Source organism: Lissotriton helveticus, chromosome 7, assembly GCF_964261635.1.
Source record: "Lissotriton helveticus chromosome 7, aLisHel1.1, whole genome shotgun sequence".
Taxonomy (NCBI): Eukaryota; Metazoa; Chordata; class Amphibia; order Caudata; family Salamandridae; genus Lissotriton; species Lissotriton helveticus.
The window spans coordinates 1,744,208,996-1,744,231,627 of record NC_136068.1 but is presented as its reverse complement, the minus strand read 5'-3'; the positions used below and the strand labels follow the sequence as shown (position 1 = coordinate 1,744,231,627).

Sequence of the window (22,632 nt, the reverse complement as noted above, 5' to 3'; positions counted from 1 at the left end):
GTATATTGTGATGAAAGATGTGGTTTAATCTTCAGTATGGAATATTCGGATCTGTGCTAAAACATATTGAACTAAATTGATCAGCAGTGTCATGTCCCAAAAAGAAAAAACCTACAGTGGTCACCAAAACAGATTTTATCCCATGCAAAGTAAGAGCACCAAAGAATACTTACTTTCCAAGTTAATGGTCACTTCATGATTGTAGAATGAATATTTATTTGTATTGTCAAATTCGGCTCGAAACATCCATTGCTTAGTTCTGCCAGTGTCCATCTCAGTCACATTTCTAATCAGGAGGGAGCAATTCTTGCTTCTGTGGCTTCCAACCAGAGAAGTTCCTGATGCTTCATTTGGGTTCCTGCTGTCAAAAGCAACATCTTCTCCCCTGTACCAGATAAGATTTTTCTGCCTCTCATCTACATTCTCAGGATAATCGAAGGTGCAGGGTATGACGAGGCAGGAGTGTTTGAAGGCGGTGATTTGTTGTGGTACAGTGATGGCCCATTCGTCAGCCACTGAGACCGAAAAGAAGAAGGCTGCAAAACAGTAGAAAAACAAGTAAATTAGAGCAACCCTCTACAAATTATACCAAGTGAGACCTTCCACGTGGTTCCAAGTTATGAGCGTCACCTTCGCCAGTTCAACCTTTTCAATTAACAGATCTATGCATCCTATTAAATGCAAAGCCATGAGCTCTGGCAAGCAACGACTAAAATGACAGGAATATTTAAGATGTTCTCTGTGGCAAGGGGTGCACAAGAGAAGTATGCAAGCACCCAATCCACAAACATGTGGAACAACATACCTGTATCCATCAGAAACTCCCCAAAAGGATGCTCCAGTTCAAGAAAGAGTTGAAGATGCCCCTCTTTAAAGAACACAACACCATAATACATTGACCATCAACAAAAAAGCTCCCGCTTTTATAACAAATTGATATTATGCTTGTCTTTGACCCTGTACAGTGCTCTGCTGCTGTTTGGCTAGGTGTATGCTATAGAAATCTCACATACATACATACATACATACATGTCACCTACTCTCCCTTCTATTGCTAGATCAAGAACTTTCTAGGTTCAAGGTGTCCCTATTATGATGGAGTCATCTGGTAACTTTACCAGGGCATCAACAATGAAGTAGGTTCAACACTCTGCAGGCACGAACGGGTCTGCTTTATCCAATCCCAGTAGACAGGTAAGATGATATAAGCATTCTCACAAGAGATGACAGGCTTTTTCTCGGGCCACCTACTCCCCGAGCACACAGAACACTCACCACCTTCACAGCATTATAGCGCAACTTACCATCGCTCATTAAGGAAGTTTATATTTTCAACAATACTGTAAAATGACATGGTCATAGATGGAAGGCTCAAGAAAAGAACAGATTTGTCATAACTGACTCCTCCCCCCTGGAGGAGTGATAAACCAAAGAAAAGCTCTATATTTGTCAGCACTGCTGCATCAGTCAAGGGTACCAGACATTGCAGCTTCACGCAGCACATTAGTCAGAAAACTAAAACTTGCGCCTCCTTGGGCACAGCTGCTAAGCACAAGTATTTTGGTATCCACTTGCATTTGTTAATATTCTCAGTCAAACAATGTTAATTCAAACCCGCAGCCATGAATCAGGTCTAATTAGACCCTGTCTCCTGGCCGGTCGCTCCCCACAACGCACAGCACCACCTGTGTGTCTGTGTGCCTGTGAGCCCGCTGCTGCTGCTGGAAGTTCAAGGCCCTCCTCCACCCGCAGGCTACAACCTGCGCCTCATCCCTGGTAGCCAGTGGCAGACCGTAAGCCCCTTGTGCAGGCTCTGCCCCTTTTTTCCCTGTCTGTCTTACTGTAATTGTGCACTCTGCCCTTGTATTGTATTCGGCTGTATTTCCCCATTATTCCTTTTTTGGTACTATTGTACTGTTGTTGTGCCCTTTTTGACTTCTGTATCCTCCGCCCGCTCTACCCTCTTGTTTTCCCTCTGAGGCGTCCCCTGCGCCCCCGCCCCCCTGCTCGCCCATTTGCCACCTCGCTCCAGCCTCTCAGCTGCTCCTCCCTCCCACCTCCCCTTATATGGTGGCCGCGAAGCAGGCGAACCGCTGGTGTGCCAAACGCGCGCCTTAGGCAAGCCCGTCTGCACCCGTCCGCTTCTGGACCGCACCCAGCGCCAGACCCCCTGGTCCCCTCAAACAGCACACCAACAACTGCACTACGCCGCCAGCACCCTCCATGCACTCAACACCGGACAACCACACACCTGCTTCCTGGCTGCCCCAAAGCACAACAAAGGACCCTTCGCCTGCCAGAGCTGCAGCTTCACCAGACTCCGAGCCTCCAAACCGCCCACCGTGACAGGACGCAACAACCATACTACTAAACACAGTCCCCGCACGCAAACCCACCGTCGAACTCTGAGACCTGCTCGACACATCCTACAGCTACAAGATCACCCGCAGAGACCGCACCAACGGAGTAGGAGGTGGAATCACCATCATCCACAAAAACATCCTCAGGGTCTCAACTAGCACCAACGGCACTTTCAGCACCGCCAAACACCTGCACTTCCAGATGCACACTGATCACAACACCACCCTCAGAGGAACTCTAATCTACATATCCCCCGGAGCCCAGCCTCAGTTCAATGAATCCATCGCCGATTTCATCAGCACGCACGCCCTCACCTCCACAGACTACATCCTCCTCCTAGACCTGAAATTCCACCTTGAGAACAACACCCTGGTTGGCCACCTCGCCAACCTTGGACTCAGACAGCTTGCCACAACGCCCACCCACTCTGCAGGCCACACGCTTGACCCCATCTTCTTCGCAAGCTCCCACGTCTCCTTCAGCCACACCACTGAACTCCACTGGACCGACCATCGCTGCATCCGCTTCACCTTCCGGAAATCCACCACGCACCACCACATCCAACAGCTCTTCTGCCGCAGCTGGAGCAAAATCACAGAAGACCAGCTAAACACCACCCTCGCCCGAAGCCCACACAGCGACCCCACCGACACCGCCGCCAGCAACCTCAGGCGTTGGAACGACGACTGTGCCAACACTCTCGCCCAGATCAAGAAACCCTCTAACAGGAGCACTAACAAAGAATACCAGCTGGTTCACTGCAGACCACCAAGCCTCCAAGTAAACCTGCCGATACTTAGAGAAGAAATGGCACCGCAAACAAACACCACAGAGCTACACAGCCCACAAAAACGCCATCTGCAGACACCAGCACCTCATCAGATCCGCCAAAAGGGCAGCCTTCAAGGACCGTCTCTACAACAACGCACACAATATCTAAGAGCTCTTTAACTTTGTGAAGAAACTCTCCAACCCCAGCTCCAACACCAGTGACATCCCACCAACGCAAGACATGTGCGACTCCCTTGCCAACTTCTTCCATCACAAGATCGCAGACATCCACAACAGCTTCAACAACATGACCGCCCAACAGCGACTGACATCTCAGACCCCACGGCCACCACCCACATGGATCCCCTGCTCACCTGGACCAACATAAACGACGACAACACGGTCCAAATCATGAACACCATCCATTACGACTCTCCGTCAAGAAACCCAAGACGGATCCGAGGGACCTCAAGAACTTCCGGCCCATCTCCCTGCTCCCATTCCAGGCGAAGGTCATCAAGAAGACCGCCTACAGAGAGCTAAGAACAGCTTCCTGGACCCATCCCAGTCCGGGTTCCGCAGCAACCACAGTACCAAAACTGCTCTTATCGCCACCACCGATGACATCAGGGTCCAGCTGGACAACGGTGAAACCGCGGCCCTCATCCTCCTGGACCTATCAGCCGCCTTCGACCCTGTCTTCCACCGCACCCTATACACATGCCTCCACAACGCAGGATCCAAGACAAGGCTCTGGAATGGACCACCTCCTTCCTCTCTCTGGCAGAACCCAGAGCGTCCGCCTCCCCCTTTTCTGTTCCGAAGCCTCCGGGATCATCTGCGGCATACCCCAAGGATCAACCCTCAGGCCGACATTGTTCAACGTCTACACGGCACCGCTCGCCCATGTCACCCAACTGCACGACCTCAACATCATCTCTTACACTGATGACACCCAGCTGATCCTCTCCTTCACCAAGGACTCACTCACCGCAAAAACCACCCTCCACAAAGGAATGAAAGCCGTTGCTGAGTGGATGAAGAACAGCCATCTGAAGCTGAACTCAGACAAGACGGAGGGCCTCATCCTCAGCTCCACCCCCTCAGCCTGGGACGACTCCTGGTGGCCGACCGCATGGGGAGCTGCACCGACACCCACCGACCATGCACGCAACCTGGGATTTAATTTCAATTCAACACTCTCCATGGCCAAGCAAGTCTATGCAATCTCGTACTCCTGCTTCAAAACCCTCCACATACTCCGCAAGATCTACAGATTGATCCCAACCGAAACTAGAAAAATGGTCACCCAGGCCCTCGTCAGCAGCAGGCTGGACTACGGAAACGCCCTCTACGCAGGAACCCCGGCCAAACTCCTGAAACGACTATAACGCAAACAGAACGCCTCTGCACGCCTGATCCTCGACATCCCTCGCCAGAGCCACATCACACTCCACATGAGAAACCTGCACTTGCTTCCCGTCAGCAAGAGGATCACCTTCAAGCTCCTCACCTACGCACACAAGGCACTCCACAACACCGGACCAGCATACCTCAAGAGACGACTCACCTTCTACACCCCGAACCACCAGCTCCGCTCTGCCGACCTCGCCCTCGCCACCGTCCCCCGCTTCCGAAGAGCAACCACTGGCAGCAGATCGTTCTCCCACCTCGCTGCCAAGACCTAGAACTCCCTCCCCATCCTCCTATGGCAGACCCAGGACCTACCAACCTTCAGGAGGCTACTCAAGACCTGACTATTCGAGCAGTAGCAGCACCCCACCCCCCCAGCGCAATGAGACCCTCACGGGTGAGTAGTGCACTTTACAAATGTTCTGATTGATTGATTGATTGATTGATTGATTGATTGAATGGCTTCAGTGGAGTAATGCATCCACTGCAGGATTATGTATTTGACTTCATGATTCCAAGTTTAAATCCTGTTTTTTCCACTCAGCCTTTCAGCCTTCCGAGGTAAATGAAATAAGTGCCGTTCAGTAGGCTAACAAAAAATTCCTACCCAAGAGGCGAACTAACACTTTACAAATACACATCTTGTTTGGCACTAGACAATCATTTTGAAGTCATTATGTAATTTTCAACACTTATACAGTTAATTTCTACTCACAAATAAAACAACTGAATAACAGACATCTTCTTGGCCACCATCCACTCTTTTTGGCAATCAATCAATCAATCAATTAATCAATCAATCAGTCAATCAGAGAAGAGTATTCATTTCTTTTCTGGGTTTGAGTGATAAAACTCAACATCAGGAAGGATCAGGGGCACAGTGAAAGGGATTTTACAACCCCACTGGGGCAATTCCCAATGGCATTAGCCGGTGTGGGTAGTGGGAAACATCCTTTACATCGAGGTCATTACACTGCAATATATTTAGAACGCTGGCATTACAACGCAAGCGTTACATCGACTTGCACTGGAGGGCGCTATAACCTAGGAATAGTAAGATTTACTATTCCAACACCTTCCCTACTGTACGTAGACTAGTGTTGGAATAGCAAATCTTACTACTCCTAAGTACAGCGCCCTCCAGCGCAAGTCGTTATAACGGCTTGCGTTGTCAAAACTGAGATGTTACATACCGTGATCATTTTGATCACGTTGTAACATCACATATTCATGTGTAGTATAGTCCTCTAGTACCACTTTGCATATTCATAAACTGCACAATTTTAATTGCAGTTATTTAGCGCTTACTACTGCTGATGAGGCAAAGAAGGCCTTCAAGTTGTGCAGCACAGTTCTCTGCAAACACAATTGTGGTGGTAAGTCCAGTGTTGATTGGTTATTGGTTTTAATGTTGTGCTTACAGGAAACCGTTCCATGAATTTAGTTGAGTTTCTTTGTGGATAAATAATTAGGAGTTAGGTGATCATTGGTCGTCATTAGAAGAAAGCAATGTTCCATCTGATGTTTTTTCCCTGTGTACAGCAATGAAGAGTCTCTCTGTGCACTATAATCAAGGCCTTGTGCATTAAAAACGTGAAAAGTCACTACCAGAATCAATAGCATATTCTACTTCAAAATACTTTGCAAATCAACACAATGCATTTGAAACTGATGTAGCTGCATGTCATATGTTCCTGACAGTGATGTACACCATGTATAGCAGATGGGTAAACAGCACACCAACTTGACCACAGTCAGTGGCAGGCTTTTTGCACGATGGGCAATTAATCAGAGGTATTCCAAGAAGAGGAACAAGCTGGGGATAGAGAATTGTGAGATGTAATTCAGATCCTTTTGACCTGAGACTCAATGAGCCAGTTGACCTCCTTCAAAAGTCCAGAATCACAAAATGTAAAATCCAATATCCGACTATTGCAGCATACATTTGCTTCAATTAATTGTAAGTGTAACACACTTAGCCAGTAGCCTTTAATCAATATCCCTTTGTATTTTGTAGTTTGACGTTCTAGGATGTAGACTCCAAAATAGCAGCGTGCAAAGATCCACTAGCAATGGGTATTTAAAAGCAGAAATAAGGAGCATCGACAATGCAATGTGTGCAGTGTTCATATTTGTCATATTTTTAAATTTTTTGTCATAGCATAGGGAATCTTTTCCATTTCCAAAAGTAAAAAAAACAAACTTCACATAGAAAAGTCCCTCTTCTCAAATGGGAAGAATGATGGATTTAAAAACTGAGCGGTATCAGAAGACCTGTGTGGAGGCTGAGTTCTGCAAGCATCACCACTACAAAGAAAAAGTGCATCAGAAGTACATATGTGTAACGGTTGCAGTATCTGGACATCTGGATTGAGGCCTTTGGAGAGGCGATAACACTTGGGATTGGAGAAAAAGAACAAGAAATGCTGGACAATGGAAAAGGGATCAAATGAAGTAAGAAAGAGAAACAGGAATAATAGAGCCAAATGGAGAGGAGTGCTGAGAAGAGTGTGAGAAATCATGACATGTTTGCAATGTTCCTACACTTTCTGCCCCCATTGTGACTACTAGGTGCTGGTTTTCTAACTCTGACTGTGCCCTGGGCTCTGCTACCAGACCCAGGGCCTGTGCTCTGAGTAAAAGTACATGGTAATTAGGTATTACATTTGGTACTGACAGACACCTGTAACTTCCTAGTATGTAATGAGGAAAGGGGGGATTAAAACTACCTGTAAGTTCCTAGTGTATAATAGGGCAGGAAGGGTTAGAGGCCCAGTAGATTCCTGCACTAGGGTGTGCACTGCTGTGTTGCCTGCTGTCATTTTACAGTCAGCTCTGCTTTGCAGACTGACTTTAAATGTAAATTATATATAAATTAGACTTTGGAATTAAAAGTACTTCCAAAGTAGTAATATACCTTATATTTACCCATAAGTCACCCCTAAGGTCTCCCCTAGGTTCCCCTTGGGTAAGGAGCTTTGCAACTATAAGCAGGGACATTATAAAATATGTCAATTATAAAATATGCCAATTTAGTTTTTCGCCATTGTAGATAATTAGCTACATAAGCTAACACTGGAATATGTTATTTAAATATAAATATTGATAGGAACAAGCAAAAAATTTCAGTCACAGACTTAAAATGATATTTATGATAAAACCAACAACTTTCCACAGTTAGATTTATAATAACAATTACAGATATGTTATAAAACGTTATTTTCTGTGAGACAAAACCCAGCCTTCCAGCTGCTCTCCCCTGATTGGCTAGCCTCTGCCAGGCTGACCCAGGCTATCTTAATGTGGTGTGAAATAGCCTGCTAGAGAGTCAATGGAATTCCTTTGGGAGGAGAACTGAAACTGCAGAAGCAGAAGAAAGGATAGAGGTGAGTGACCAAACTGGTCTTCAAAGGCAGAATGACACTTTGGGACAGCACAGGCTCATCCCCACATCCTGCACCCCAGCCACACAAGAGTCCCTGTAAGCAGATTAGGGAGAGGGCTTGAAGGGGAGTGTTGGAGAATCTTAGCCATGACAGAGAGTTGGTTTAGTAAGATCTAACATCCAATGAGAGACTTTATTCATGTTGGATTTTGGAAGAATGGTGCTTTCTGGGTCAAGAATTTGCCAGGCTTTGGTATGGGATGCCCGGCTTGACACGCAGGAACAATGCATAAATATGGACGAGTTTCCAATCAACCAATATCTGCTCCCTGAAACTACAAGGAGAAGAAATACTGCCTTGCTGGAACCCTGTCTAACATCCAAAAGGACGCACAGTGAAGGACTGCACCTGCTGCACACTTGGAACTACAGCCCTAATGAATTTGTCTTGCTTCAAGCAGTGTTAAGGAGTAGACACCCTGCATGCTACAGGTTAACTGAGCTCACTTGCATCATCTCCACCAAGAAGTCTCCATCCTGAAGTGCCTCCAGTGAACTTTTAAGGATTTTGCCAAGTGCATTGTGGGAATTTTTGTCCCAAGATCCCAAGGACCATCTCACAAATTCTAGAACCCTGGATTGGGGTTGTGGATACTTTGAACCCTCAAGGAGGAACTTCAGGAAGAAATTCCAGAAGTTTGGAGGCGTTTGGAGCAACTTTTGTAAAGAATCTCCATAAGCTGACCAGGTGAGTTGTGGGAGTAGTAGTCCCAGACCTCAGGAGTCAAACCAGAGCCTCTGAACTCTTATGTGCTACCATGGACCACTTCTGTGCATCAAGAAACACTTCTGGAAGTAAGTGTAAGGAACTCTTGACTTTGTTCTGGTCCAGCACAGTGCTATTTGCTTCTAAGCGCTAGAAATATCTCTGGTTCCCTACATTTGATGTATGTTGATTTGGTGTCTAATTGTACATAAAAATCTAATCTATTTTTATAAAGTGGAGTTGGATTGTTACTGTGTGTTGTGTCTTACTTATGAAAGTATTGGTGTTTTTAATGCTTTACACACCAGTCTCCTAAGTTACCCCTGCCTGCCCATTGCCAGTCACCAAGAATTGAGCAAGGGAATAATTTATTAAGACCTTGACTGACACTTTTATTGTGTTTGTGGCCTTAGTACTAGTAGTAAGTCAATAATTATCACTACCAACAACCCACTTTCCAACAAAGAAGATGAAACAATGACATATGTGTGTGTATGTAGCACAGGTGCTAATCCTACAGGTATGAGTAGCACAGGAAATATGATTTTCTCATCCTGAAGAATGTGCTTATTCTTAAAGCACCCACATCCTGCATGTGTAATAGGCAGTTAAGCAGAGCATATGCATTGACTGAATATGGCCTCAGATATTCTGTATGAAGCACAATATTAAAGCTTTGAGAATTAACACAACCATGTTCTGCCAACTGAAAACAATAATATTACAATAACTGGATATAAAGATTTGGCTCCGCGTTTTATGACATTTCACTCATATGGTCACACATGAGACATGGAAATGTTATTCATGGATGAGTTTAGAAATATCACACACAAGCAAACTGGCCACTTTTGGGTGGGATTTTCATTTCTTTGGGTGGTGAAGTTGTGATTCGGCAGGAGGAAGACAATCAGCAGCTGTGCTAATCTTGGCATTAGTAGGTTCATTATCTTTTTCCAGCGTAACATCATTAGGAAACCTCATTGCCATTGGCTGCAGCAGCTTCTTGTGCAGGACATCTAACCTGGGCTTCTATTGGAATTCTATAGCGCATATTATCAAGCCCATTATCGGCGCTTTAGCGGCAGTTTCCTGCCGCTAAAACTGCGATAATTTTAACGAGCTTCTTGCTAATATGTCCCTTTGATTTTAATCCTGCCTGCTTCACCGCCCTAGGAAGACATCCCTGTTGTTCAAGGCAGTCTGCTGCCCGCTGCCCACCGGAAATCAACATTCGGGTCCTCTAACCATTGAAAATGCCTTTACCCTGAGCGAGATATTCCTCAGGAGAGCTGAGTGTGACTTGCTGTCTGCTCTGAGACAGCTTTAAACTTCAGCTCTAATCCGTTGCCCCCTCCCCTATCTGATGCCCCGAGACAGGCCTGAGCTTTGTGTAAATAAAGCTAGCTGGCAAGGAATGACAGGTGAGTCAAGCACTTTGCCTAGTCTAGGCATTTTTCCAAGAGAAGTTTACTTGTTCTTTCAAGAGTTTGCAAATGACTGGACGTGATTCTGAATGAAACTGAAAACAAAATAGTATTCATACACTTACAACATGTCATTTCTGTATTTGTTTACTATAAGTTTTATTCGTGGATCAACTCTAGAGCACATTTAAAAGTGCTTTCCATATATATTTATTCTTTGAAGTATGTACAGATAAAGGGAACAAATATTTACCCGCTTTAGATGATTTTGCCTATTTCTTACGCATTGGAACAATATCTGCCCAATGTTCATTTGATCTCTGTAGCATGTGCTTACCTGTTAGGGTGCCATAAAGTACAATGGCATAGGGGTGTGAGACGCTTTATGATGATTTATTTATTTTTATATCTTCTAGGCACAAAATCGTATTGTATCAGTTTCTTAAACTTCCATTTCAAGGGTTTTGAAGTAGTTTTAAGATATTTTAGGGCTTCTCATTGATCGAAAGGGTGTAATTTCTAATATTCATATCTTTTCATCCACTTCATTGTTTGGTTTCAATTGCGAAAAAATTGCCACACTATGGGGCCTATGAGTATTGCAGGTGGATTTCACCCGGCGGGCCGGCGGTAGCCACCGCTGGCCCGGTGGGGGTGATCCACCTGCCATCCACGCATGGACGACCCCCCTCCATATTATGATGGCTGGGGGGTCCGCAGCGGACGGGAAGACCGTCCGCCGCATTTCCGCCCGTCGAACAGTTGACCGGGCGGAAAAGGGGTCTAACATGGTGGTGGTGTCTGCAAGATACTGCCATCGATCCATCAGGCTGGGGTGGCTCACGCTGAATTTCGGGTGTGTGCATAGTGGTTCTGGGGCAAATGGGCCCGTTTGCAGTCGCAAAACGTCCAAAAGCTTGATTTCAAGAGTTTATGATCCACTCCATGGTCCAGGAGTTGAGAGGCACCACATGGACATCAGGAAATCACTCACTGCTGCTGGGTCCAGGAGCTGCCCCGGGAGCCTTTTATCTCCCTGAGGCTCAGATCAGAATGCCAGCAGACTAGCCCTTTGAGTCACTCTGGGTTCAAAATGTACTTGCTGGTCCAGCTTTTCTTGCCCAGACAAGAAGGTAGAAGGTCACCTCAGCAGGGCATCATTTGCTTTAGAGTAGCTGTCCAGCAGAGTGGTAGTCCTTTGTCAGCACAGCAGTCCTTCTAGCAGAATAACCATAGGTAGGTACAAAAAGGTACTGAAAAGTTGGTGTCTGAGGTCCTATTTTTATACCCTGGAGACTTGGCTCTTGAAGGTGGAATAAGCTTCTAGACAGTGGCTTCGAAAAGCAAGAAATTCTCTGCCTCACCTGCTCTGGCTTCAAGATGGCTGAAGTGAATCTTTAGGACCTTTGTCTGTAGGCAGATCACAGGCTATTTATTTGTGTACACTAAAGTATGCAGGCCAGAGATGGTTATGTAAAAAAACAAGCAAAGTTTTCCTTCTGGTGCTAAAATTAGTTTTGTTACAGAAATTAAGGGAAAGGTTGAAGAACTGATGTGCGGAAATTATGAGTTACCATTGAAATATCGCAATATTTCCTATAGCTTTGTTTGTTGGCTAAATTTGTTGCCTTTATTTTGCTTATTTTCATAGTAACCTCTATACATGTTATATGCACATGGATAGGAACTTCATTTTAATACAATCTTAAAAATATATTTTTAGTATGAATTTATGAGGGTGTCTATTCATGGTGAAAAAAAATCTGGTTTGGAGGCCTCTATCAAGAAATACTCCTGTGATCCTCACTGGGCTGATTGATTGTTGACTAGTACACATCTTCAGTATGTAATGGTCAGTGGGTTGAATGAGTTAAAGTCCACTTAGTTCTGTGTCTCATGTTGGCATGTTGACTAAGTCAACTACTGGTCGAGAGAGCCCATATTTCGGGCCTTACACTTCACAGAATCCCAAAAACGTATCAGGGAAACTGGCAGTACATGATATAGAAGGTGGGTGTCTGCACTATCTCTTTCAGAATAGAGTTCCTTGACAGTAAAACCTTGGGAATACTTCACACACTGGGCATTTGAACTGTAGTGATATGTCTTTCGAGCATATGGAAAAAAGTAATGGTTCGTATCAGACATTTAAAACTAACAACATTTGGAAACAGTGAAATTAGTAATAACAGTTTTCTAATAGGAATGTAGAATACTATCAGTCAACTCTGTGAAATTAAATGCATTTATTTATTGAGCAATTATACTGGACCGACATATTACGCTAATTTACACTTCTTGCAGTGCCTTGAAAATCAGGATATTTTTGGGCTCATTTCCACAGCATCTTTGGGCTTTTAAAAATGAATAAATTACACAAATTGTCACTGGAAGAGATTTCACTCATGTAAAGTTATCTTTAAATCCTATCACGTTTTTGTTATTGGCCCAAAATACCTTACTAAAAATCTTACCGATGAATTCACTGCTTAAGTTTCAAGACTTGTGGCCAGTGAAACTGGACTGTTTGTTTCATTTCAAAGAAAGAGGAAGTGAAAGATTCATTCTCATTCAAGAGTTGCTAATTGCAGTTCAGTGGACGTGTTTTCATTTAATAATAGACCTGCAGAGTTTCCGAACAATCATATTTTTATTTTTTAATGAAAGACTGCCAGGTTGAAACTTTGTCTCAGTTGGGAGGCAATGAAATTCAGAGTATAGAAAATATCCCACACCCCCAGTCTAACAAGGGCAGAGGGACAAGTTATCACATGACAGAGGATGAAAAAAGTTGTTCGAACTTTACTAAAATTATATGATCAATTCGATTAGTTATAGGGGCTTACATCCTTTCATCCACTGTTTTTTTTACTATATCAGTCATATTTTTCTGCCGCCTGCAACAGCATACAGCGGGGAAATAGGTCAGCCTTCTTCAGCCATTGGCTAACTTTACCGAGTGATTCATTCCGCCCTTTCAGAAAAAGAACACACACACACACACACACACACACACACACACACAGAGTACTTCTGTTCATGGCCAGAGACAGCTACTAGGGCGATATGTGCTTATTGAGAGCTAAAATATATTTTTGGCTTAAGTCTTTCTAGCTACATTGACGAGTCCTGGCAGTTTCCACCAACAATTAAGTTAGAAAAACAAAAAAAAGCGTTGATAAAGTAAAAATGCTGGCTTTGTTAGTGTGTGTTCAAAAAAGTGAGGAACATGACCAAATACTGACTTATGAAAAGGACACAATACTATGAAGACATCTCTGGTGTTGACTAGTAGCTTGCAGTCAGTACAAGTATTTTTTGGACTACTTGTAAGTTGGTGAACAAAGTGAAGGAAGTCTGAAATGTGCATCTAATTAGTTTCTCACTGCACAAAGTACCCCTGGGGAGTAGTGTTGAATTACATACATTTGTTTGTGTTTTTCTGGAGCTACCATTTCATCTGCGGACCTCCTCATCTCTTTCAGAGTTCTGAAAGTCCCTGAGACGGGGCTATTCGGCGAATCAACTGGATCCCGCCAGTGCCCGGATACCCTCACGGGTGACAAGAAGCACTCTACAAAATCCACTGATTGAGAATCGGGTTTCTGAGTTAGAAAGCAGGACTTTAGAAAGAGATGGAGGAATAGTAATATGCAAGAAAGAGAGGACACTAAGACGTTAGGTTACTCGAAGGGTTTGTCTCACAACTCAGGTTCCTGTGCCACAAGACAGGGGCAAGACTGCAGTGAGAGTCTTGCCGAGTAGGAAGCGGGCGGGATAAGTAAAAAATTAGCTTCACACTTCCTGTTCTCACTGGCAATGGAAAGATCTCCACTTGTCGGGTAGGGTAAGAAAAGTAGAGTAATTGCACACAGGAAGCGGAGATCAGAGTGACAGGTGATCAGGAAGGAGAAGTAATGATGAGAAAAGAGTGGCCAGGAAAGTGCTGGCAGTGACTATGGAGACTTGACAACAGAACTTGCAGTCATGAAAGCATGCTTAGGGAAGAGAATAGGCAGGAGTGTGAGGTAGTACTGCAGAATTGAAATGCAAGGTTAAGGAGGCCCCTCAATGGGGAAACTGGAGAGAAATAATTTAGTGACATTCCAAAGAAACAATCTGAGGCACAAGGAGAAGAACATGAGGTCATACATGATTCAAAATGTGGAGGTTAATGAGACAGAAGGCGAAATATACAGGAGTATGAAAGGAGAGTTAAAGTAGCAAAGGAACAAAGTGAGATTGAGCAAGAGTCAGGAGAGTCAGTAGAGTAGATGGAGAATTGGCCAAGAAGGGGGCAGTGGGAGGGGCACATTTAACAGGATAAGATGGGATGAGGTATAGAGTAAAAGTAGCTGTAGAAGATAGAACATTCTCAAAGATCAGTGTGGTTTGGGGAGTAGCACATGGATTGGATGCAAAGGTAAGAGGAAGATGAGCAGCAGTAATTGGACCAGCAAGGAAGTGCAGGCGGGCAAGTAAAGAGAGATGGTGGGGGTGGCAAACGTGCCATGGCTAGGAGGAGCAGTACAGATACTAGATCTTAAGACGACAATTAATCCTTATGCAGAATGAAGAGAAAGATGAATATATGTAAGTAATGGGACGACAGATGGGTCAGAGAAAAGTGAAAGCAGTAAGGGTGGGTGGAGCTCACGGAGTTTCACTCCTTGGAATTCTGCAGAGTGATTAAAAAACTCAGTGGAGTTCAGCAGGCAGTATTCTCATGTTTAGGGAAGAAGCACATGCACTTTAGCAATGATCAGCAGTGGTAAAGTGCTCAGAGTCATAAAGTCAACAAAACATGCTTAGATAAAGAGGAGAAGGAGTCAAAAGGTTTGGGCTAACCCCAAAAAACAGCCCAGCTCCAGCAAGGGCACATTGATTCTTAACACAGACTTATCGGCCTGCCTGGAGACACCATAGCTGCTGAGTGTGGAGACAAATACAACTACTGTCTTCTTTAGAACCAGTACCGCAGTAATTCCACTAAGGTACACAGGCCAGAGAAGGTTATCTAAAAAACAAGCAAGGTCTCCCTTCTGGTGCTAAAATTAGTTTTGTTACAGAAATTAAGGGAAGGGTTGGAGAACTGATGTACGGAAATTATGAGTTACCATTGAAATATCACAATATTTCCTATAGTTTTGTTTGTTGGCTAAAATGGTTGCCTTTATTTTGCTTATTTTCATAGTAACCCCTATACATGTTATATGCACTTGGATAGGATGTTGATTTTAATAAAATCTTAAAATTATATTCTTACTATGAATCTATGAGGGTGTCTATTCTTGGTGAAAAAGAAAACGGTTTGGAGGCCTCTAACAAGAAATACTCCTGTGATCCTCACTGGGCTGATTGTTGACTAGTACACATCTTCAGTATGGAATGCTCAGTGGGTTGCATGAGTTAAAGTCCACTTAGTTCTGTGTCTCATGTTGGCATGTTGACTAAGTCAACTACAGGTCGAGAGAGCCCATATTTCGGGCCTTACACTTCACAGAATTCCAAAAACGTGTCACGGAAACTGGCAGTACATGATAAAGAAGGATAGGAAAACCTTGGGAATACTTTACACACTGGGCATTTGAACTGTGGTGATATGTCTTTCGAGCATAGGGAAAACAGCAATAGTTCGTATCAGACATTTAAAACTAACAACATTTAGAAACAATGTAGATTAGAAATAAAAGTTGTGTAACAGGAATGAAGAATACTTTGTCAACTCTGTAAAATTAAATGCATTTATTTATTGAGCAATTATACTGGACCAATATATTACAATATTTTACACTTCTTGTAGTGCCTTGAAATCAGGCTATTTTTGGGCTCGTTTCCACATCCTCTTTGGCTTTTAAAAATGAATAATTTACACAAATTGTCACTGGAAGATATTTCACTCAGTAAAGTTATCTTTAAATCCCATCACGTTTTTGTTATTGGCCCAAAATACCTTACATAAATCTTACCGATGAATGTACTGCTTAAGTTTCAAGACCTGTATCCAGTGAAACTGGACCGTTTGTTTCATTTCATAGAAAGAGGAAGTGAAAGATTCATTCTTAAGAGATGCTAATTGCAGTTCATTGGAAGTGGTTTCATTTAATAATAGACCTGAAGAGTTTCCAAACAATCATATTTTTGTTTATATTTATGAAATGCTGCCAAGTTGAAACTTTGTCTCAGTTGTGAGGCAATGATATCCAGAGCATAGAAAATATCCCACATCCCCAGTCTAACACGGGCAGAGGAACAAGTTATTACAATACAGAGTATGAAAAAAGTTGTTTGAACTTTACTAAAGTTATATGAACAGTGAGCAATGGGTCCCTTGGGTGCTAGTCTAGCTGAAGAAGGGCGACATACCCTGAAACCAGTCCCAGGATGCTTATTTCCGGTCCAGGGAGGACCTGGCTTGGCAGATCGGGCTGGACAGTTCCCATGAGGCACAGGGGCAAGACTGATTTGCATATGGCTGAGTCTAAACTGGGGTGACATGGTGAGCAAAAGAACGATGGATTTAACCCATATATTTTGACTAGAGGAGAATGTTTGCATTGTCAGCATTCCGTCCATCATTTGTTTGCTGTAACACTTTTCTCCCTAAGTGGGATGGGTATGCCCAGATGTGGGTTATTTGCTCACTGTGCCACTGGATTCAAGCTAGCCTGGTTGAAGAAGGGTGACATACCCTGAAACCGGTCCCAGAATGCTTGTTTACGGTCCAGGGAGGACCTGGTTTGGCACTTCGGTCTGGACTGCTCCCATGAGGCACAGGGTCAAGACTGATTTGCATATGGCTGAGTCTAAACTGGGGTGGCATGGGAGCAAAAGAACGATGGATTTAACCCAGATCTTTCAACTGGAAGAGAATGTTTGCATTGTCAGCATCCCAACCATCATTTGTTTGCTGGAAGTTTAATGTAGGCAAATATATAAAAGGCAACCGATTGTAGGTTTTCTGGTCAATGCAGGAACTGTTGACAATTGCTTTCTTGAAGGTTGAGATGAAACATGCATTGCCATTTAAATTGGGATAGTCAATTTCATTGATGAGTAAAGAATTTGAAACATTTCCCTCAGCGCTGGCCAACTTACTCTGGAATGGAAACAACCCATTATGACTCCATCTCTAAAAAACGTATGCAAACCCTTATAATCCACCCAATTTCAAAGCTTTCCTATCTCTACAAAATTAGAGAATAAACAGTAAATGAACAATTCTCTTCCTTCTTTAGAAATAATGGACTCTTAGATTAGGCAAAGACTAGCCGCAGACCAAATCATTGCACTGAATCTGCTCAGCATTCTGCTTTTGATGACTTTGCAGTATCCTTGATAGAGGTGAGTCTGGAGTTATAGTCCCCCTCAACCTCTTTGAAGCATTCAACTATGTCTCTAACCTCCTTCCTAACTGGCTCTAGGAGGAAATGAGAGAAATGAACTGGCTCCCAAACTCAAGAAATGGCCTTTTTATCTTCTGATCTTCTCTTCCCCCTGTCCCTTTTGGAGTTGTGCAGGGATCTTCACTGAGCCCTACTAAGTTTGATTTTCCGCTAACCTCCCTTGCATGTCGCATTCACAGTCAGGGGTTGGTCTTTTAACACCAGCCCCCTCTTTCACCATCTTAACATTGTCTCTCAGATGTCAACTTATGGATGGGAAACAATCAACTGAAACTTAATGCTAAAAAAATAAAAGTTTTCTTTTTAACAAACCCATCTCAAAAATTCAGGGCCATACAGGGCCGGACTGGGAACCAAAACCGGCCCTGGCAAAGTGCTCGGGCCGGTTTTCGGCTGATTTTGTTGCAGGGCCGATTTTGCAGCTATACTGCAAAAACGGCCCTGTAACAAAATCGGCCCCCAGGGGCTCAAAACCGGCCCCCACCCTTGCGGCGCACCGGGGGATTGCCCGGTGCCCGCTATGGCCAGCCCGGGCCTGGGGCCATATTATCAAGAAAATCGCGCTTTAGCGACAGGAAACAGCTGCTAAAGCGGCGATAAGGGGCTTGATAATATGCCGTTGTGAATTCTCATAGAAGCCCAGGTTCACACCAGAACCTGGGCTTCTGTGGGAATTTACAAGGGCATAATATCAAGCCCCTTATTGCAGATTTAGTGGCAGTTTCCTGCCGCTAAAGCGGCAATATTTTTATCGCCGTTCTTGATCATATGGCCCTCAGTGTGGTGGGCAACCTAAATAAATGAGGAACCGTTGCTGGTCACCCAGACACACAATATGTTTTTTCATTTTTTTTACCACCATCCTTCGCTAGCCTATCATAAACCAATAGTCCTGGCAACTCCACAAGACTGGACTACAGTAAGACGTTGAATTACATTTACATTTTCTGATGTTCTAGTGGCGTTAAGTCTGTTTCCTTATTTACAAGGCTGTTTTAAGCCACTTTAGGTGACTTAATGTCTCCATGTAAATAATGCCCCTATTCACTCAGCACTTAGTGTAAAAGAGGCATGCAATGGGTGTTGCAGTGGGAGTTCTGCTGCAACACCCATTGCTTTTTGACGCTGCCCTATATTCACTAGGTATGGGGCAGCAGCAAAAATGTCACCAGGGAATACCTCGTCTTAAGCAGGAAATGTTTCATTTCTCCTCCAATTTTGCTGTTTCTATGTGTGCCGCATTCTGCAGCACATATCTACATGGCCCCCCTCGCAGCCATCATCTGACAACACAGCCTAAACATCGTATCCTATGCCATCGACACCCAGCTCATCCTCTCCCTCACCAAAGACCCCACCACTGCAAAACTCAACTTCCAGAAAGGAATGCAAGACGTCACAGTCTGGATGACCAACAGCTGCCTGAAGCTCAACACAGAGAAGACAGTAGTCCTCGTTCTCGTCACCACCCCTTCTGCTTGGGACAGCACCTGGTGGCCGACCGCCCTCAGAAGTCCACCTACCCCCTCAGACCATGCCAAGTACCTTGGCATCACTCACCGTGAACCGACAGGTCAACGCCATCACCTGCAGCTGCTTCAACACCCTCTGCATCTTCCGCAAGACCTTCAAGTGGATCCCCCTGAGTTAAGGAAGACAGTCACCCACGCACTCATCACCAGCAGACTGGACTATGGAAATGCACTCTATACGCCGGCATCCCATTCCCATTTGCGATTGGTTTACCACCTAATTGAAGTAAATGTAATTTGTACTTGTAAAGCGCACTAATACCCATGGGTGTCCTGGCGCTGTAACGCATACCGCTGTGGAACCCTTCCTGGCTTTTCCCTGTGAAATGCCCACTCCTGGGCACCCCCAATGTGAAGCCAGGCATCCCAGCGCTGTTGGGGCCATTGTGGGGATTAAGCAAGCTATTGCCCAGAGTTGCAGAGTGGGACCCATGATTAGAATAGGCACCGAGGCGAGAATTATCAGGTCCGAGCAAATTGAGCTCAAGACCCGCCGAGGCGGGAATTGAACCCTGGTCCCGGGCCAGACCTCTGCATCAGGGTCTGCCGCTCTAACCATTTTGTTGAGACATCCTAACTCAAAACGAAGGGCTTCTATTTTGTTGTATATATGTAAAAAGTATTTGTATATACAAATGTGTTTGAAATTATAATTGAGAGATATATAAACTTTTTTATTTGATAAAAAGAAAAAATAAAAATCATTTGATAATAACCTCTAACGTGTCTGTGGGTCAAGATGAGATAGGAGACTATATATATAAAAAAGAGATATATATACTTAGTTTGGTCACAGTGATACAAACACTAATATAGGGAGTATTTTACTTTTATTCCTTATCATTTCAAATTAGTATACATACCGTGTGCACCAAGGTACCATTTTTGTATTTAAGCTCTAACCATTGAGCCACACTTCTCCACAAGTAGGTGGTAAACTGCGAGTGTTTTGCGACCGCAGATGCGGTTGCAAAACAATGGTACATACCATTTGGACATGCTATTTAAGAAGGGATGTCCTTGGCACACCCCTTCCTAATAGCGAGTTGCAAATGCTATTTTGTGAGTCTGTGACTCACAAAATATCGTTGGTACATACCACCATCGTTTTTGCAGTTAGAAATGGGTTGAATACCTTTTTGCAACAGCAAAAAATGGCCCCTATATTCTCTATTGCAAAACAGATTTCATCCACTAATGCAAAATCAAGCATCCTTAATTTGAATGATATATTTTTGGAATGCAGCATTTCAGAGATGGTTAAGGCAGATAATGGGCCCCCATTCAATGGACAAGACTTTTGTGAGTTGACAGCACACCTTAGTTTCAGACACCAAAATATCACACCCCTCTGGCCAAAAGCCAATCGCAAGGTGGCATGTTTCATGAGAACTTTAAAGAAAGCAACACAACAAGGAGAACTGGACCACGGACCACTAAAACAGATGCACAACCCAGTTCTGAGAGCTTATAGCAACACTGTATATGCACCACAGGGCAATGCCCCACCACACTAATATATGGTTGAGAACTATTGACCAGAATACCACTGGAACCAGCATTTGAACGAAGAGGGCATGCAAAAGTCACCTGCTCATGTACGAGCTAGAGACACAAAAGCAAAGGACAAGATGAAAGAACATGCCGAACTTCAGAGACAGTAAAGGGCTCCAAAATCCAGCCAGGTAATTGGGTGTCGATGAGGCAGCAGCAGGCTAAGAAGACAGACACAAGATGTGATCCCTGCTATTTGTGAGTGGTTGAAAGGAAAGGGACTATGGTCAGCGTCCAAGACGGAGACAAGCAAATAACCTGGAACGTAACTCAGTTCAAACCATAATACATCATAAACAGCAATGGTAAAGAGAATCCAAACCCAAAATTGGTTTCAGAGTTGAAAAGAAAATATGAACTTATTCAGATACCACACCCGGCAGCAGGGGCCAGCATGAGCTCACACAAGTCAGAGAGAATGACCAGGAATCCCAAGAGTGTCATTGAGGAAATTAAATAAAACCTTTAAGTGGGGTTGGGAGATGTAAGGTACTCAGAGGAGGGACATGACTGGTTGACAAGATAGCAGTCTAGCTGCCCCACAAATGGAACTTTCATAGCAAGCACCAAAGGGACAGGAAGTGGATGGTTAGTTTTGGAGAGAGATAATAAGATGAGTGAAAGTTACCTTCATATGAGTAGATATTTCATCTAATAGCGAGGGTCAAAGGAAATAAATGGATACTCGCTGTTCTGCATCTGGAGTCTTCTGTCTTTGAGCGTGATCTGATATCTTTGGCTCACCTGGCTCTAGGGACACATTACATTCTCCATAACAAGACTGTCCCCTTAACTATCCTACTGATCCTTCCTTCGCCTACCAGAATCAGTTTCAACAAGTTGATTGCCTGGGCAGAGCCTATTCCTATGATATATACCCTATGGGGCTCACAGTAAGTACCTAAGTCAACCAAACAGCTGACCTCGTTGATCTCTTCCAGAGCACTCAGAATAAAAGTATGGAACACACTCTTTAAATATATGCCATACAAAATTAAAGTAAAAAAACTCCCATTCCAAATTTTAAAATCCTTCCTTTATTCTTAATTCCATTTTGAAATAAAAACAACCAACGCGTTTCATTCCTTCTTTATAATGGAACTTCTTCAGGACTAGTTTGCATTGCTGGAGAAAATCTCTCCACTACGGTAGTCTCTGTTGAATTTTGCTGAACCCTTCATGATCAATTCATACTTTAAGAAATTACACAGTAAGTAGTGTATTAAAACAGCCAAAGCAGCAGAAACTTGTGAGCACAAACCGATCAGAGCTGGAGGACCCAGCAGGGAAATATCTGGACCCCCACAATTACACTGATTGGAAAATTGAAATTTTCATCAGGGAACTGAAAATGAGGAAGATAGATACAAAAGTGAAGACAGTGGCCTTAATATCTCAATACAATACTTGCTGTATGCTTCTTTATATTATGACTTGATCATGGAAAGCTTCAGAAAAAGATATTCTTACAATTGTGCACCAGGGAATACCAAATTGGAAAGACTTTTTCTCCTAACAGGAACTAAAGTTGAAGAATATCTATTATGTTGAAGGAATGAAATGTGTTGGTTGTTTTCATTTCAACATAGAATATAGGGACATTTTTAAAATTTAATATGGGCCTTTTTAACTCGAATTCTGTATGGCACATATTGAAAGAGTGTGCTCCCTACTTTGTTCTGTCTGTATCTCAGTAGTCATAGAAGCTTTACCTGTTACTACTTGGTATTAGTTTGGGTACTCACCACAGAAATATAGAGGAGGGACACAGCTGGTATTGTGAATTGTTTGCGGGCTCTTTCAGAACAGTGAGTAGTCTAAACAGGACAAATAATCTTCATAATCACAACCTCCTGTCCATCCTGGAACCCAGTAATCATTTATTTTGTCCCTTTAGGCATTCTTGACTAATCTCAAGAGTTCTCCTGCCTTTTGCAATTGGGGCACCATCCTGTGCCTAAGGGCTAGCATTCACTCTAACATGTTAACAGTAGAAGACCGTGGGCCCCCCCTTCCC

General features: G+C 43.8%; 1 protein-coding gene across 1 annotated transcript in view; it reads right to left on the bottom strand.

Annotated features, from left to right (window-relative positions):
• The window catches only part of LOC144770730 (sialic acid-binding Ig-like lectin 14), a 167,602-nt gene that overhangs the window by 120,953 nt on the left and 24,017 nt on the right, over positions 1 to 22,632 (bottom strand). Inside the window, exon 3 of the mRNA XM_078655467.1 lies at positions 174 to 536. Coding sequence (XP_078511593.1) covers positions 174 to 536 — 363 coding nt within the window. The remainder of the gene's footprint in view (positions 1 to 173; positions 537 to 22,632) is intronic.